At 49.9% G+C, this 18085-nt stretch overlaps 1 protein-coding gene across 1 annotated transcript in view; it reads right to left on the reverse strand.

The window, feature by feature from the left end:
* Positions 1–5787: 5787 nt before the first annotated feature.
* The window catches only part of ppp4r3b (protein phosphatase 4, regulatory subunit 3B), a 35517-nt gene continuing 23219 nt past the window's right edge, over positions 5788–18085 (reverse strand). Inside the window, exons 10-17 of the mRNA XM_077237563.1 lie at positions 17977–18073; positions 17849–17890; positions 13833–13991; positions 13417–13586; positions 12406–12545; positions 8738–8874; positions 8486–8652; positions 5788–6370 (exon numbers count right to left, since the gene is read on the reverse strand). Of these exons, the coding sequence (XP_077093678.1) occupies positions 6275–6370; positions 8486–8652; positions 8738–8874; positions 12406–12545; positions 13417–13586; positions 13833–13991; positions 17849–17890; positions 17977–18073 (1008 nt within the window). The 3' untranslated portion in view covers positions 5788–6274. The remainder of the gene's footprint in view (positions 6371–8485; positions 8653–8737; positions 8875–12405; positions 12546–13416; positions 13587–13832; positions 13992–17848; positions 17891–17976; positions 18074–18085) is intronic.

Here is an 18085-nt window from a genome sequence, read left to right on the forward strand (position 1 = left end):
AAAATAGATTATTTGGACAATATGTGGACAGAGATTAAATTAAGCTATTCATTGTCAAATGAATCATTAGTGACATCTCGTGGCTTCAAGCAAATAACTGGTTTACATTTTTATTTACTAATTGCGAGTCACGTGGAAGCACATTCCCGCCACATTAGAAAAAATGCTTTTGTAAATCACAAATTCTAAAGTCAAAATTATGTCTTTAAAGTTGCAATTATAACAGAGAGAGTTTAGCCTCACGGACCGATTTCACAGACTGTGAGGACGCGTTTTAACGGCCATCGCATCGAACATCTTGCAATGTTTTTATATATATTTTAATGTATGTACATTTATAACACTTTAGCTACTTAGAATTTTATTACCTTTGGCTTTGAATCAAATTACAGAAACGAGTAAACGCTGTGGGAGTGACGTATTTGACGTCAATCTCTATTTTTTTCTCTTTTTAAAAGTAGTGAAAACACTATTGTTGAGTGTTTCTTCTGGTATTTGAGCAAATGGGAACACAAAAAAATGGATGTAATGTATTCTCCCATTCACCGCTATAGAAGTTTACCCAACTATGACGAGTTCCGCTTCTGAGAAACCCAGAAATGTGAAAAGGGTCAATATGTCCTTCATATCTGCATGAATGAGTGATAGTTTAGCACAGCAACAGCTGGAGAACATATAATGGTGTTAAGGGGAAACTATAAATGCAAACTTTCACAATAACAGAGGTTAAACCTAACCAGGTTAGTCGCATCTCACACATTTTTCACAGCAAGTGTTGTCTGAGCAAGTCCGTATTTGATTAAAATATTAACACTGTGATAGAGATTTTTGATTACTAATTTTAAGATGAATCAATAGAAAAAAACAAAGATTATAAAAAGTTAATTGGGCATTAAACGTCCACAGCCACATTGGCAGTGTATCCAAGTACACTGTAATTTGCCTTGAATTGTTATGGTGACAATCACATAAAAACAAATGATCTTGGGTATCTATAAATAATAATATAAAATCTTTACTTAATTGGTTTGAAGAGGTTATAACTATAGAAGATTATGGGCCTCGTCATTTCTGCATAAACGTGCTCATGTGTCACATTTAACAGATGTTTCTGATTTTCATAATGAAGTAACTGATTCTCATGTATAGTGTCAGACAGGAGTTTCTCTGGTGTCGGAGGCGTCTGTGAGTGTGATCTTCAGCACACTGAGAGTGTGTTTACGGACCGACAGATGGTTCAGGGCAATCGGCCACCTGTCGCTCTCCAGGTGCAGGTCCTGCTGATGCGGTGTGTGTGTGCAGAGACATCAGTGTGTGTGTGAGCTGCTCTCATCCGCCACTCCAGCAACAGCCTGATCCTGCAATACTAGAACGTTTTACTGTTTTTATTATTTAAATTTAATTGACATATTCTCCTAACACAAAACATAACCATCCGTTACATGTAGAGAGAGGAGGAGCTAGATGAGATCAAGCTCCACCCGTTACATGTAGAGAGAGGAGGAGCTAGATGAGATCAAGCTCCACCCATTACATGTAGAGAGAGGAGGAGCTACATGAGATCAAGCTCCACCCATTATATGTTGCAAGAGGAGGAGCTAGATGAGATCAAGCTCCACCCATTAAATGTAGAGAGAGGAGGAGCTACATGAGATCAAGCTCCACCCATTATATGTTGCAAGAGGAGGAGCTAGATGAGATCAAGCTCCACCCATTACATGTAGAGAGAGGAGGAGCTAGATGAGATCAAGCTCCACCCATTACATGTAGAGAGAGGAGGAGCTAGATGAGATCAAGCTCCACCCATTACATATAGAGAGAGGAGGAGCTGGACAAGATCAAGCTCCACCCATTACATGTAGACGCTTATCCTCAGTCAGACCAGCGGCGCGAACTCTCCCTTCATCCCGAGAGAAAAGCCGTTGTTTTCCGTTAGATTCGCCGTGACGTGTCGAGCTTCCACCGGGAACTGTGCGGGGCGCGTCGAGCGCGCGCGTGTGTGTGTGTGTCTGAAACAAAGCGCCGCCTGTACTACAGCAAACACACTACCGAGGGCACTGATTTACTGCACACTTCCGCCACACACCGGGGGTCACCAGATGGGTTTAGTTTGACTCTGTATTCCTCTAACGTTTCTGTAAATTCAATAAAATAATAAAAAAAAATTAATGTGAATGACACGCTAGATGAGATCAAGCTCCACCCATTACATGTAGAGAGAGGAGGAGCTAGATGAGATCAAGCTCCACCCATTACATGTAGAGAGAGGAGGAGCTAGATGAGATCAAGCTCCACCCATTACATGTAGAGAGAGGAGGAGCTGGACGAGATCAAGCCCCACCCATTACATGTAGAGAGAGGAGGAGCTAGATGAGATCAAGCTCCACCCATTACATGTAGAGAGAGGAGGAGCTAGATGAGATCAAGCTCCACCCATTACATGTAGAGAGGAGGAGCTAGATGAGATCAAGCTCCACCCGTTACATGTAGAGAGAGGAGGAGCTAGATGAGATCAAGCTCCACCCGTTACATGTAGAGAGAGGAGGAGCTAGATGAGATCAAGCTCCACCCGTTACATGTAGAGAGAGGAGGAGCTAGATGAGATCAAGCTCCACCCATTACATGTAGAGAGAGGAGGAGCTGGACGAGATCAAGCCCCACCCATTACATGTAGAGAGAGGAGGAGCTAGATGAGATCAAGCTCCACCCATTACATGTAGAGAGAGGAGGAGCTAGATGAGATCAAGCTCCACCCATTACATGTAGAGAGGAGGAGCTAGATGAGATCAAGCTCCACCCGTTACATGTAGAGAGAGGAGGAGCTAGATGAGATCAAGCTCCACCCGTTACATGTAGAGAGAGGAGGAGCTAGATGAGATCAAGCTCCACCCGTTACATGTAGAGAGAGGAGGAGCTAGATGAGATCAAGCTCCACCCATTACATGTAGAGAGAGGAGGAGCTAGATGAGATCAAGCTCCACCCATTACATGTAGAGAGAGGAGGAGCTGGACGAGATCAAGCTCCACCCATTACATGTAGAGAGAGGAGGAGCTAAATGAGATCAAGCCCCACCCATTACATATAGAGAGGAAGAGCTAGACGAGATCAAGCTCCACCCATTACATGTAGAGAGAGGAGCTACATGAGATCAAGCTCCACCCATTACATGTAGAGAGAGGAGGAGCTGGACGAGATCAAGCTCCACCCATTACATGTAGAGAAAGGAGGAGCTAGATGAGATCAAGCTCCACCCATTACATATCAAAAGTCAAAGTTTATTTATAAAGCACTTCTAAAAACAGCAAGTTTTTAAAATCCTATATTACTGCTACAAACAATGACAGAAAAAAAATAAAAACAATAAAACAAAAGCAATAAATAACTCTCACATAGCGTCAAATGCAGGTTTTAAGACTAGATTTAAAAGCAGCAAGTGTCTGAGCCTGTCTGATGTACAAGGGCAAATTGTTCCAAAGCTTTGGTCCAGCTACTGCAAATGCTCTTTCGCCGCTGCTCTTCAGCTTAACCCGAGGGACAACTAAAAGCAAATGGTCAGCAGACCTAAGCGCTCTTGGCGGCGCATACTGCTTGATCATTTCAGACAGATACTTCGGTGCAAGACCATTAAGAGGTTTGAAAACAAACATCAAAATCTTAAAATTAATCCTAAAATGGACAGGCAACCAGTGAAGAGAGGAGAGAATAGGGGTAATGTGTTCCCGCTTTCGTGTACCCGTCAACAGGCGAGCTGCTGCATTCTGGACCCTCTGCAGTCTGGAAAGAGAGGCCTGACTAATGCCTACATTGAGGCCATTACAATAGTCCAAACGCGATGAGATAAAAATATGAAGCAGTCTTTGAAAGTCAGTAAAAGACAGGAAAGATTTAACCTTGGTGAGTTGTCTCAATTGGAAAAAACTAGACTTACCTACTAAGTTAATCCGTTTATCCAATTTAAAATCACAGTCCATAATCACAGCTAAATTCTTAACATATGGTTTCACTAGTGGATTCAGTTCCCCAAGATCCACCTGTAAGGATTTATAAGTGCCACCCGGCGTGAACAGCATGACTTCTGTTTTACTTTCATTAAAACTTAGGAAATTCAGCGCCATCCAGGCCTTAATTTCCTCAAGACACTGTAATAGAGGCGCTAACGTAGGAGTGTCTCTCCTTTTCAAAGGCAGATAAATTTGCGTGTCATCTGCATAACAATGAAAAGAGATGCCAAACTTCCTGAATAAATGTCCCAGAGGGAGCAAATACAAGGCGAACAAAATAGGCCCCAAAATGGAGCCCTGGGGGACCCCACACGTAAAAGAAGCCGTTGAGGAGGCAAAATCTCCAAGGCGAACTGAGATAGTTCTTTCAGACAAATATGATTTAAACCATGCCAACGCAGTACCCTCAATACCAACACATTTTTCTAAGCGTGTAACCAAGATCTTATGGTCTATGGTATCAAATGCAGCGGTATGAGGAAACTATTGGATAAAACCACACCCCAACCTTCAGGAACACATCAAGAAATCTCATGCACACTTATCCAAGTCCTCCGTGTTGAGAAGTACATCACTCCACACCTCGGCCTGGAGAGAACAGACACCGCACATGTTTGAGATGAGTTTGATGGAAAGGAAAGCTAAAACTCCATTACCAGTAGCAACAGCTGTTCTTTTAGGTTTTCCTCGTAGTTTAAGCCTCACTAAACTCTTTACTCGGCTCGTGAAATATTTTGATATTTTTTATAAAATCTTGTCTGACCATGTAGATTACCGTATACAACCCTGAGAATCATTTCCCCTGGTCATATTCCAGCATCATGTGTTTAGTCATCTATAGAATCAGAACTAGACATTACAATCAATCATTCTTTTTTGTCTGATTTAATAAAACAGTTTTGCATAATGCCAGCCTGTGGTGTTGATTGGCTGAACAGCATCTTAGCTCCGCCCTCAAACACTGTAGTGTATCTGAGACTGGAAGAGTTTGGTTGGTGTTGTTCATGTCGAGAAGAAGCTGTTTTCTGAGATTGATACAGTAAAACACACGCCATCGCTACTGTTCGTATCACTGTGATCAAGAGCTGAGATTCAGATATGATAATGAGTGTTTGCTTTCTGACCAATCACAGCAGAGCAGCTCTCAGAGAGGCGGGGCTTAGAGAGACTGAATCTGTGATGGAAGCGTTTCAGACACTGAGAGAAAGAGCTGACGCTGCAGTGGAGATTATGAGGGAATGAGTGTTAACATTGTCTGCATGTACACCTGCTGTACGACCATCCAAAACAACATTAGGAACCTTTAAAATCACATAATGGGTCAGTTTAGTCTTCAGCTGAGGGAGGACTAGTGTATGCAGGAGCTCATGTTCAGAGAATAGATAACCTCAGTTACTGATCGCTGAGAGGGATCGACCCTGTTCTCTGAGGACTAAATATGAGCGTCATAAATTTCCCCATAAAACTGACCACAAATAATTATTTTGCAAAAAAAGTGCTGAAAAAGAAAACATGTTAGGTTACACAATAAGTTCCTGTAAATTACAAACATTTCAGTTCAGAGCAGTTTACACACTAAATGTTACTCTAAAATACTATTGAAAACGGCTTCAACAGCAACCTCACATGACCACGACAACATGGCAGATGTTTCATCATCCAAACTGGACAGAATAGCTTTTTGAATGAATACGCCACAGTAGGTCTCAAAACAAATGTTTTTGTAATTATATCCATTCAACTAAAGGCTCATTCAAACACAACACACAATAATGAACAACCTTGTTTAATTGCAGGACCAAATTTAATCTGAAAATTGTAAAAAATATCAAATTTATACAAATGCTCTTTAACGGAGATGGTGCTAGTTAGGAAATTGTACAAAAATGAGGGAAAAACAAGAAGAGCTAGTAATCTAGAGTGACGCGAGTTGTGTGGACAGAGCTGATCTGAGATCAGACACTCACTGCAGTTTCATCACTTCAAATCAACATCGCAAATCTAGCCTGAATCACAGACGTCGATTACAGCGGTTAATAACAGCCTCACCGGACACTGGCAAGAGCTCCTGTCAATCATTACAAAACACAAACGTCCAGAAGAACTCGTTAAAAAAGAGAGTGGCTCTTCAGTCCCAGAGGTTAGAGGTCAGAGTTCAGCCAATCCAGCGTTCATTAGCGCGGCTAGTCCTGCTAGCCTCCCATCAGCCTCTGCTGCTGTGATTGGCTGCTGCGCTCCTCCGGTTCAGCCCGACACACACACACACACTGCTCTACGAGCCCAGACGGGGCCGCTTGCGTGGAGCCTGCTCCTCCTCCTCCTCTTCCTCCTCCTCTTCTTCATCATCTGGATAATCCACCAGTCCAGTCTGAGGAACACACGCAGGATTAGTGTGAACCCAGCACACACACACACGCACACGCACGCACACACGCACACACACGCACACACGCACGCACACGCACACACACGCACACACGCACGCACACACACGCACACACACACACACACACACACACACACACACACACGCGCACACGCACACACACGCGCACACGCGCACACACATACACACGCGCACACACACACACACACACACACACACACACACACACACACACGCACACACACACACACACACACGCACACGCACACACACACGCACACACACACGCACACACACACGCACACACACACACTGAGAGGAACATCAGTCTGCCCAATAATTACACATGGACAAATCATCACACAATATATAATATTAAAAATAGCAACAAAAAACAAACAAACTTTGGTCCCCCTAAAGTTTAAGATTTGCACTACAAGAAAATAAAGTACTTCCTCAGGGTTTCTGCTCGTTTCCACCACAAATATTAAAACATCTTTCCCTCGCGGGTCAAAATGACCCAAATCCCTAAAATTTATAGAACTTTTTTTTGCAGAAACCATATTTTATTTCATTTTGATATTATTTTTTCTAATTTTTTATGCAATTTTATTGGAAATGGTTTATTTTTTAATTTGATCAATAAATAATAAATGAATAGTCATTTACGCACATTCAACTTATATTCAAAATAACTCACAATTTCATGCATAACCCTTTTAATTCAGGTCAAAATATATTATATTGGGTGTCTTTGAGGACCTCTTGTGGAAAACAAATAATATGATATTTCATGAATCTAAATGGACTCATATCTCTATATGGAGCAAATAGCCGCGTTTCCACTGCCGGGCCAGGGCCGAGCCGTGCTAGTGCGTGCCAGGGCCAGTCGCGTTTCCACTGTCACTTCCGGGGCTTGATCGGGGCTTACTCAGGGCCAACGGGCAGGATTTCTGGCCCGTCGAATACCTTGGGCCAAAGCGGGCCAGCTCGGGCTAGAGGCGTGGGCAAGGTAAAAGGCGGAGTTTATCGGTGTTAGGGAAAGTTATGGTCTGCGGCAAAGCTGGCAAGATGCACATTTCACTTTTTTATATCGCGCAAAATAATCGCTGCTCGAAATGGAGAATCGCCTGTACTGGTCTGTCGAAGATACCAAAGCTCTTCTGAGCATTTGGGCAGAAGAAAGGGTACAACGTCAATTTGACGGCGTGTGAAGAAACGAGGACGTTATAAAATACATCGTTGCTGAATTTTCTAAGCTAAGCATTCAACGAGCAACGCTTCAAGTTCGGGAAAAAATAAAAAAGTTGCGGGCGCAGTATTGTACAAGGCGATTAAAAAGCACAATGGACAAAGCGGAGCTCAGAGAAGGAACTTTCCATGGTTCGACTTGATGGACGGTGTGCTGGGTCACTGTCCCTCTGTTAGTGGCGACTCGCGAGTCAAGTCGGGACACTATTGCAGCCACGGCCGTTGAGTTAATATACATGCTATCTTCCTAACTTAAAAAATAAATCAATTCATAATACTCGCTGAAATGGGTTGGGTTATATGACGTTTGATCCAGAAAGGCGTGTTAGGGGCGGGGTTTAGGGCAGCGTTGCGGGGCTACTGGCCCGGCAGTGGAAACGCGGCTAATGAGCTATTCCTCTGGGTCCTAAAGTCAGTTTCCCCTCAGTGTGCATTCAGATAAACATGTACACATTATACAATCAATTTTTGTTAAAGTTTTAGCATTTTTAGTTAAAATTGAGCATTTTTAAAATGCCGCAGGCCTCGAGCCGCACGTGTGTGCGTGTCTACGCACCCGTGGCGTGTGTCCGGCAGGAGGCGCTGCAGGCCTGGAGCCGTGTGTGAGTGTGTGTGTGTGTACGCACCCGTGGCATGTGTCCGGCAGGAGGCGCTGCAGGCCTGGAGCCGTGTGTGAGTGTATGTGTGTGTACGCACCCATGGCATGTGTCCAGCAGGAGGCGCTGCAGGCCTGGAGCCGTTTGTGAGTGTGTGTGTGTGTGTGTGTGTACGCATCTATGGCGTGTGTCCATCAGGAGGCGCTGCAGGCCTGGAGCCTTGTGTGAGTGTGTGTGTGTGTGTACGCACCCGTGGCGTGTGTCCAGCAGGAGGCGCCGCAGGCTTGGAGCCGCTGGAGGAAGAGGAGGGCGGAGGCTTGGAGCCGTTGCTAGCGTTAGCCGCCGCTGAATGAGCGAAGGTGAACTTAAAGCTGGTCGAGCGCTTCGGCTGGTTCTCTTTATCCTGACTCTCTTTAGCTGAAACCAGAGGGAACACACATAATGTTTGTGTTTTCCATGCGTATCCAGACCTGGAAATCACAGATTCTGAAAGCAGGAATACCTTTCTCGCTCTCCATGAACTTGCCATAGTCGCTCTTGCTCTTGTCAAAGCCGGTGTCGGACACGTCCTCCTCTTCCTCCTCCTCGTTCAGCCACATGTCCTCATCCTCCTCGAAGGAGTGTGCGTCTCTACGGTACCTGTGAGAAGAGCATGCTGTGTTAGTGTGTGTGTGTGTGTGTATATACACATATTGTGTGTCACGCATATCTCAGCTTGACATGCTCTCTCTCCGCCTGTCGCGCTCTCCCCGCCTGACGCTCTCTCTCCGCCCGTCGCGCCCTCTCTCCGCCCGTCGCTCTCTCGCTCCGCCCGTCGCGCCCTCTCTCCGCCCGTCGCGCTCTCTCTCCGCCCGTCGCGCCCTCTCTCCGCCCGTCGCTCTCTCGCTCCGCCCGTCGCGCCCTCTCTCCGCCCGTCGCGCTCTCTCTCCGCCCGTCGCGCCCTCTCTCCGCCCGTCGCGCTCTCTCTCCGCCTGTCGCTCTCGCTCCGCCCGTCGCGCCCTCTCTCCGCCCGTCGCGCCCTCTCTCCGCCCGTCGCGCCCTCTCTCCGCCCGTCGCGCCCTCTCTCCGCCCGTCGCTCTCTCGCTCCGCCCGTCGCGCCCTCTCTCCGCCCGTCGCGCTGTCTCCGCCCGTCGCGCTCTCTCTCCGCCCGTCGCGCTCTCCCCGCCTGACGCTCTCTCTCCGCCCGTCGGGGCCTCTCTCCGCCCGTCGCGCTCTCGCTCCGCCCGTCGCGCTCTCTCTCCGCCCGTCGCGCTCTCTCCGCCCGTCGCGCTGTCTCCGCCCGTCGCTCTCTCTTCGCCCGTCGCGCCCTCTCCGCCCCTCGCGCTCTCTCCGCCTGTCGCGCCCTCTCCGCCTGTCGCACCCTCTCCGCCGGTCGCGCTCTCACGCTCTCTCCGCCTGTCGCGCCCTCTCCGCCTGTCGCACCCTCTCCGCCGGTCGCGCTCTCACGCTCTCTCCGCCGGTCGCGCTCTCTCCGCCTGTCGCGCCCTCTCCGCCTGTCGCGCCCTCTCCGCCTGTCGCGCCTGTCGCGCCCTCTCCGCCTGTCGCGCCCTCTCCGCCTGTCGCGCCCTCTCCGCCTGTCGCGCCCTCTCCGCCTGTCGCGCCCTCTCCGCCTGTCGCACCCTCTCCGCCGGTCGCGCTCTCACGCTCTCTCCGCCGGTCGCGCTCTCTCCGCCTGTCGCGCCCTCTCCGCCTGTCGCGCCCTCTCCGCCTGTCGCGCCCTCTCCGCCCGTCGCTCTCTCTTCGCCCGTCGCGCCCTCTCCACCCCTCGCGCCGTCTCCGCCTGTCGCACCCTCTCCGCCGGTCGCGCTCTCACGCTCTCTCCGCCGGTCGCGCCCTCTCCGCCTGTCGCGCCCTCTCCGCCTGTCGCGCCCTCTCCGCCTGTCGCGCCCTCTCCGCCTGTCGCGCCCTCTCCGCCTGTCGCGCCCTCTCCGCCTGTCGCGCCCTCTACGCCTGTCGCGCCCTCTACGCCTGTCGCGCTCTCTCCGCCTGTCGCGCCCTCTCCGCCTGTCGCGCCCTCTCCGCCTGTCGCGCCCTCTCCGCCTGTCGCGCCCTCTCCGCCTGTCGCGCCCTCTCCGCCTGTCGCGCCCTCTCCGCCTGTCGCGCTCTCTCCGCCTGTCGCGCTCTCTACGCCTGTCGCGCTCTCTACGCCTGTCGCGCTCTCTACGCCTGTCAAGCGCTCTCCGCCTGTCGCGCCCTCTCCGCCTCTCGCGCTCTCTCCGCCTGTCTCGCTCTCTCCGCCTGTCGCGCCCTCTCCGCCTGTCGCGCTCTCTCCGCCTGTCGCGCTCTACGCCTGTCGCGCTCTCTACGCCTGTCGCGCTCTCTACGCCTGTCAAGCGCTCTCCGCCTGTCACGCGCTCTCCGTCTGTCACGCGCTCTCCGCCTGTCGCGCTCTCTCCGCCTGTCGCGCTCTCTCCGCCTGTCGCGCTCTCTACGCCTGTCGCGCTCTCTACGCCTGTCAAGCGCTCTCCGCCTGTCGCGCCCTCTCCGCCTCTCGCGCTCTCTCCGCCTGTCTCGCTCTCTCCGCCTGTCGCGCCCTCTCCGCCTGTCGCGCTCTCTCCGCCTGTCGCGCTCTACGCCTGTCGCGCTCTCTACGCCTGTCGCGCTCTCTCCGCCTGTCACGCGCTCTCCGCCTGTCACGCGCTCTCCGTCTGTCACGCGCTCTCCGCCTGTCGCGCTCTCTCCGCCTGTCGCGCTCTCTCCGCCTGTCGCGCTCTCTCCGCCTGTCAAGTGCTCTCCGCCTGTCAAGTGCTCTCCGCCTGTCGCGCTCTCTCCGCCTGTCGCGCTCTCTCCGCCTGTCGCGCTCTCTCCGCCTGTCACGCGCTCTCCGCCTGTCACGCGCTCTCCGCCTGTCACACGCTCTCCGCCTGTCACACGCTCTCCGCCTGTCACGCTCTATGAGTATCGGATCGGGACATCCCTAGTTTATGGCCTTTGATGATCTCTCGAAAGCATTCAATACTGTGCAAAGAGAGCTCTTATGGGATGTCCTGCTCAGGTTTGGCAGTCCCAATAAGTTTGTCACCAATTCCATGATGGGATGATGCTCGGGTGAACATAGGCGGACAGGAGTCCGAGCCCTTCCTTGTACGCACAGGACTGAGGCAGGGGTGTTTGCTAGCGCCAGTGCTCTTTAACATCTTCCTCCTGTGTCACCACGCTTCTCCACAACCAGATTGAAAACAGCAGTGGTGTGGCAGTGGACTTCAGATTAGATGGCAACCTCTTTAATATTAGGAGGCTACACGCAATCACAAAAATCTGTAGAGCGGGTCCTGGAGTTGCAGTATGCGGACGCCTGTGCTGTTGTGGCCCATACGCCGGAGGATCTTCTAACTGCCCTTGCTGTGGCAGTGTGGGCTGACTGTCAACGTCACCAAGACAGTTGAAGTACCAATGTCCCACCCACATTCCCTGCCTTCACTGTTGGAGAAGAACAGTTGTCAGTAGTGCCATCTTTCAAATATCTGGGGAGTTTTCTCTCTGAGGATAGCGGCATCGACAATGTAATCCAGAGCCGCATTAAACAGGCATCAACTGCCTTTGGGAGACTTCGTGTACTCTTTCATAATATGAACCATCATCCCTCCACAAAGGTCACGGTATACCAAGCGGTGTGCGTCACTACCCTCCTCTATAGCTGTGAAGCGTGGGTAACTACAGCCGTCACATCACGTCCTTACAGCACTTCCACATAAGCTGCCTTCAGCGCATTCTGGGAATCATCTGGCGTAATCGTGTGCTGGGGCATGTGATAAGTTACATCATGGCCGACGCTCAGCTGGGGGCCGAAGAAGCGCTATCAGGATCAGATGAAGAAGGCCTTGAAGAAGTGTAAGATCAGAGCTGAGGATCTGCAGGATCATCTGGAGACAGCTGTGTAGAGATGGGGCTCGTACGCTAGAGATGGAGGGCCAGAAGACAGCAGAAGCGAGCCAGGAGAAATACAGCCATGGCTGCCACTGTTACCATCACGTATATATACCCTCCAGAAATAGAGCTTGCGTGTCCAAAATAGGACTGATCAGCCATAAAAAATCTCACCGTAAAAAGCATGGACGTCATCATAGGATTATGATGTCATTACGATTAAGAGTAAGAGTGTATGTGTGAGACACAGAGAGTGTGTGGAGTGTGAGTAGTGTGTGTGTGTAGTGTGGTGACGTCACACACCTGCTCAGGCCTCGGCTCTGCCGCTCCTTCTCCTGCTCGTATCGGCCCTTCAGGCCCTTGAAGGTCTGCACATACTCGATGGACTCCAGCGCCGGGTAGAAGTGATCCACGATGTGTGCGATGAGGGACCTGATGTCCTCCTGATGATCAAACACAGCGGTCAGACGCTAGAAGACGTCCTGATCTCTACTAGCGGTGGGTATCCAGAACCGGTGCCAAATTTACAAGACCCGGTGAATCGATTAGAAACACGCATTTCGGTTCCACTTATCGATTCCTGTGTGCACGTTTTATTGTGTTTTAAACCATTGAAGCATGAGACGACTCGTGTGCTGTATTCTGTGCTGCACACACATCCAAAGCGCACACAGAAAGTGATTTTAATGTGAGGAAAACAGTGTGTCGCGCTTGAATGGATCCATGCAGGTCCTAAAATGACAGGAGGCTGTTGTCTCTATAATAAAAGAACTCGTTCCTGACTGAATCACTTTTGTTACTATATATGTAATGTATATTATTTTATAAACTGCAGTGTTATTTTAAATTTGATTACAGTTTCTGAACCTGAAAATCATAAAATACTGTTTAGTTCAATCTGTCTTTGTTCAGTTGTATTTATTTGTTGTGATTAATAATTTTTTATTTGTTCTTTTTTAATTACTGAGAGTTTACTTGTCATTAATAATGCTTGAAGTTTATATTAGTTAAGCTAGTTGTTTTTCTATGTTTTTAAACCACAGGCAAATGTTCATTGTGTAAGTGTTCTTTAGCCTGTTGATTTTTGCTCATGATATTTAGCTACAATTAAATTATTTGCAATAAGACTAAATGTGAATAATATCTAAGGTTTATTTTTACCATACTGGAATTTAAATTAGGAATCGATAAGCAGAATCGTAATCTTTAAACGATACCCAACCCTATTTCCTCACCACTATGTTTTTATCAGTAGTTGAATAATTAGAATGGAGCCGGAACAGAAAGTGTGCTAGTATCCCCAGCCCTACTCACGACTCGGATGAACTCGAAGAGCTCCACGACGGCAGAGTTCAGCAGGTTATATCTGGTGCCGTTGTCCAGCAGAGCGTTGATGACCGGCTCAAACAGGTTTCCTTTCATGATGTAGCGGTTGTAGTACTCGTCCTTCAGTCCGATGATCCTCCTCAGGAAGCGTAGGGCACCTGCTCAATCACACACACTCAGTCAAGCTCACTACAGTCTGATTCCAACAGTTATTGATCCGATGGATCAGATGTTTGTTCTGCATTTCATTGACAAAACATCTTATTTCACATGCTGCCTATTATTCTTCTCCAAACACACATCAGGTCGTCTGTGGCATACGCTCATGTAGAGCGGCTGCTGTATTGCTCCTTGATTTCGAGCACATGAGCGATGACCATCATGATGACGTGAGTGATACTCACACAGCGCCAGGAAGGTGTGTTTTGAGTTCATGAGCGTCAGCACTCTCCGCAGCAGGTCTTTAGTCATGATGTAGTTCTTGATGTGGTACGTGTGATGCTCCACGCAGAAGGTCAGCAGCTCCAGAATCAGAGCCAGCAGCTGCGCCGTCTGGAAGTTATCTGAGACACACAGACACGCTCAGTAGAGCACACACGTGTGGAGGGACATGTGTGTGATGTGAAGTTTGTGTGGCATAACGTTAGGCTTGACGCATGTGTCACGTGTGTGCGTGTGTGGGGCGTGTGTGCCATGATGATGAATGAGGCGTGAGTGGTGTGACACGTGTGTGGCGTGACCATGCTTGAGGCGCGATGAGTGTCTGGCGTGACGCGTGTGTGGTGTGACGATGCATGAGGTATGTGTGGCGTGACTATGTGTGAGCCGTGAGTGGCGACACGTGTGTGGCGTGACAATGTGTGAGGCGTGACACGTGTGTGGCGTGACGATGCAAGAGGTATGTGTGCCGTGACTATGCGTGAGGCATGAGTGGCGTGAGGTGTGACACGTGTGTGGCGTGACGCATCTGTGGCGTGACGCTGCGTGAGGCGTGTGTGGCGTGATTATGCGTGGCGTGACTGTGCGTGGCGTGAGGCATGTGTGGCGTGAGGCATGTGTGGCGTGAGGCATGTGTGGCGTGAGGCATGTGTGGCGTGACTGTGCGTGGCGTGAGGCATGTGTGGTGTGACTGTGCGTGGCGTGAGCCGTGTGTGGCGTGACTGTGCGTGGCGTGAGAGGTGTGTGGCGTGACTGTGCGTGGCGTGAGCCGTGTGTGGCGTGACTGTGCGTGGCGTGAGCCGTGTGTGGCGTGACTGTGCGTGGCGTGAGCCGTGTGTGGCGTGACGCTGCGTGAGGCGCGTGTGGCGTGATTATGCGTGACGTGACTGTGCGTGGCGTGAGGCATGTGTGGCGTGAGGCATTCATGGCGTGACCATGCGTGGTGTGAGCCGTGTGTGGCGTGACTATGCGTGGCGTGAGGCATGCGTGGCGTGAGGCATGCGTGGCGTGAGGCGTGTGTGGCGTGACTATGCGTGGCATGAGGCGTGTGTGGCGTGGCTATGCGTGGCATGAGCCGTGTGTGGCGTGACTATGCGTGGCATGAGGCATGCGTGGCGTGAGGCGTGTGTGGCGTGACTATGCGTGGCATGAGGCGTGTGTGGCGTGACTATGCGTGGCATGAGGCGTGTGTGGCGTGACTATGCGTGGCATGAGGCGTGTGTGGCGTGACTATGCGTGGCATGAGGCGTGTGTGGCGTGACTATGCGTGGCGTGTGGCATGACTATGCGTGGCGTGAGGTGTGTGTGGCGTGACTATGCGTGGCGTGACTATGCGTGCCGTGACTATGCGTGCCGTGACTATGCGTGGCGTGACTATGCGTGGCGTGACTATGCGTGGCGTGAGGCGTGCGTGGCGTGACTATGCGTGGCGTGACTATGCGTGCTGTGACTATGCGTGCCGTGACTATGCGTGCCGTGACTATGCGTGGCGTGACTATGCGTGGCGTGACTATGCGTGGCGTGACTATGTGTGGCGTGACTATGCGTGGCGTGACTATGCGTGGCGTGACTATGCGTGGCGTGACTATGTGTGGCGTGACTATGCGTGGCGTGACTATGCGTGGCGTGACTATGCGTGGCGGGACTATGCGTGGCGGGACTATGCGTGGCGGGACTATGCGTGGCGGGACTATGCGTGGCGTGACTATGCGTGGCGTGACTATGCGTGGCGTGAGGCGTGTGTGGCGTGACTATGCGTGGCGTGACTATGCGTGGCGTGACTATGCGTGGCGTGAGGAGTGCGTGGCGTGAGGAGTGCGTGGCGTGACTGTGCGTGGCGTGACTATGCGTGGCGTGACTATGCGTGGCGTGACTATGCGGGGCGTGACTATGCGGGGCGTGACTATGCGGGGCGTGACTATGCGGGGCGTGACTATGCGGGGCGTGACTATGCGGGGCGTGACTATGCGTGGCGTGACTATGCGTGGCGTGACTATGCGTGGCGTGAGGCGTGTGTGGCGTGACTATGCGTGGAGTGACTATGCGTGGCGTGACGCGTGTGTGGCGTGACTATGCGTGGCGTGAGGTGTGTGTGGCGTGACTATGCGTGGCGTGAGGCGTGTGTGGCGTGACTATGCGTGGCGTGACTATGCGTGGCGTGAGGCGTGTGTGGCGTGACTATGCGTGGCGTGACTATGCGTGGCGTGAGGTGTGTGTGGCGTGACTATGCGTGGCGTGACTATGCGTGGCGTGAGGCGTGTGTGGCGTGACTATGCGTGGCGTGACTATGCGTGGCGTGAGGCGTGTGTGGCGTGACTATGCGTGGCGTGACTATGCGTGGCGTGAGGCGTGTGTGGCGTGACTATGCGTGGCGTGACTATGCGTGGCGTGAGGTGTGTGTGGCGTGACTATGCGTGGCGTGAGGCGTGTGTGGCGTGACTATGTGTGGCGTGACTATGCGTGGCGTGACTATGCGTGGCGTGTAGGCATGTGCCGGTATCAAATTTTCATGCTGCGATTAATTGATTGAGCTTTTATCACGGTATACGGTATTATCACGATATTTTAATTGCACAAGAGAAACAGACGGATTGGGGGTATCTAAAAAAAACTTGCATCACAATGTGTAATTGTGATTGTCAAAACATTAATTTTATTTTTTAGTGACATCATGTTATAATGTTTACATGGTACAGTTACTGAGGCTACTGTTTGTATTATTGCTTAACACAATTTTCATGATTTCAATTAAATTCTTGGATTTAATTTCAATCTTGATTCAATATTGACTCATTTGGATAAATATTAGGTAGGCTACAGTAGATAGCCTGCATTTAATTTTTTCTCAAGAAAAAATATATCTCACATAATGCTGTAAACATACAGAGAGAAATTAAATATAATGCATACAATATAAATATAATAATAATATAAATATAAAAATGTAATATGCCGTAATTTTCATTATAATAACAATTATATAATGACAAGTAAACATATATTAAAATATGTAATATAGTGCACATATTTAGCAAAATACTCCTCTCTATAGCTATTTTCTTATAGTCAACTGACATTAAATGGCTTTCCTGAGGTAAATGTAACGTTCTGTGACATAATTGTTCTCCTGCAGTGTTATTGACCTCTTTCCGTGGTTGAAAAACACTGATTGATCGAAAGTACGTACCTTTCGGTGGGTTGTACTGTATCTTTAATAAAAAGTAACAGATGATCGGTTTACTTGATCTGAGGCGCGCGATCTGTCACGTCATTTACAAGCACCAAAACAGTATTTATTGTCTGAATTTCGTTATAAAACCTGAGAGCTGATATTTTTTTCATATCAAAAGTAACCTGCTCTGTCTAGTCTGTCGGTGTCAGTGTCCTCTTTGCTCCGCGATTTTTCTCTGCGTGAGCAAATGGATGTGTGGCGCGAGACCGTGTGAAAGTGTCAATTGCGTGAGTCTCAAGCTGCTGAATGCGTGAGAGTTGGCAGCCATGCGGGGGATAAATAGTCGGCAGCGTTCCTCCTTCCGCCGTGCTTCTTCTCCATGTGAGGATTGTTTACATTAGACTAGAGTGCGCACTGCATGCACACAGTGCTTATACATGTGATGTGGGGATTGTTTACATCAAAGTGCGCACGTGTTTTGCGCAGCATATACCCACTGTATTTTAAGAGGTTGATGGAAAATAAGCTGATGCGCGTTCTAAAAATCTAAATTCGGATCTATTATTTTTCACGGTATTTCGAAGTCCCCGCGATAACAATATCGTGCATATTCATTACCGCGATTTATCGCATTACCGAATACCGGCACATGTCTAGTGGCGTGACTATGCGTGGCGTGACTATGCGTGGCGTGACTATGCGTGGCGTGAGGCATGACTATGCGTGGCGTGTGTGGCGTGACTGTGCGGCGTGACTGCGTGTGGCGTGATGCACGAGGTGTGTGTGACGTGTGAGGCGTGAAGTGTGTACCTGGACACACGGGGTTGACTCTCGCCGATCCCTCGGTCACATCTGTGGAGAAACACACACACACACACACGTCAGTGAGAGCAGTGGCACGCGGCTCAGCTCCTGCAGCTCTGAGGTCAGTGTCTCACCGTGGTCCTCTTCAGAGGTGTTGGCCAGCAGAGGAGCCGTCAGCACATGCATGCAGTACTTGTAGAAGAAGCTCAGGAACTCGCTCTTCTCCGCTTTCTGTACACACAC

The sequence above is a fragment of the Siphateles boraxobius genome, unplaced genomic scaffold (assembly GCF_051911475.1).
Source record: "Siphateles boraxobius isolate OS27281-9 unplaced genomic scaffold, OSU_SipBor_1 204, whole genome shotgun sequence".
Taxonomy (NCBI): domain Eukaryota; kingdom Metazoa; phylum Chordata; class Actinopteri; order Cypriniformes; family Leuciscidae; genus Siphateles; species Siphateles boraxobius.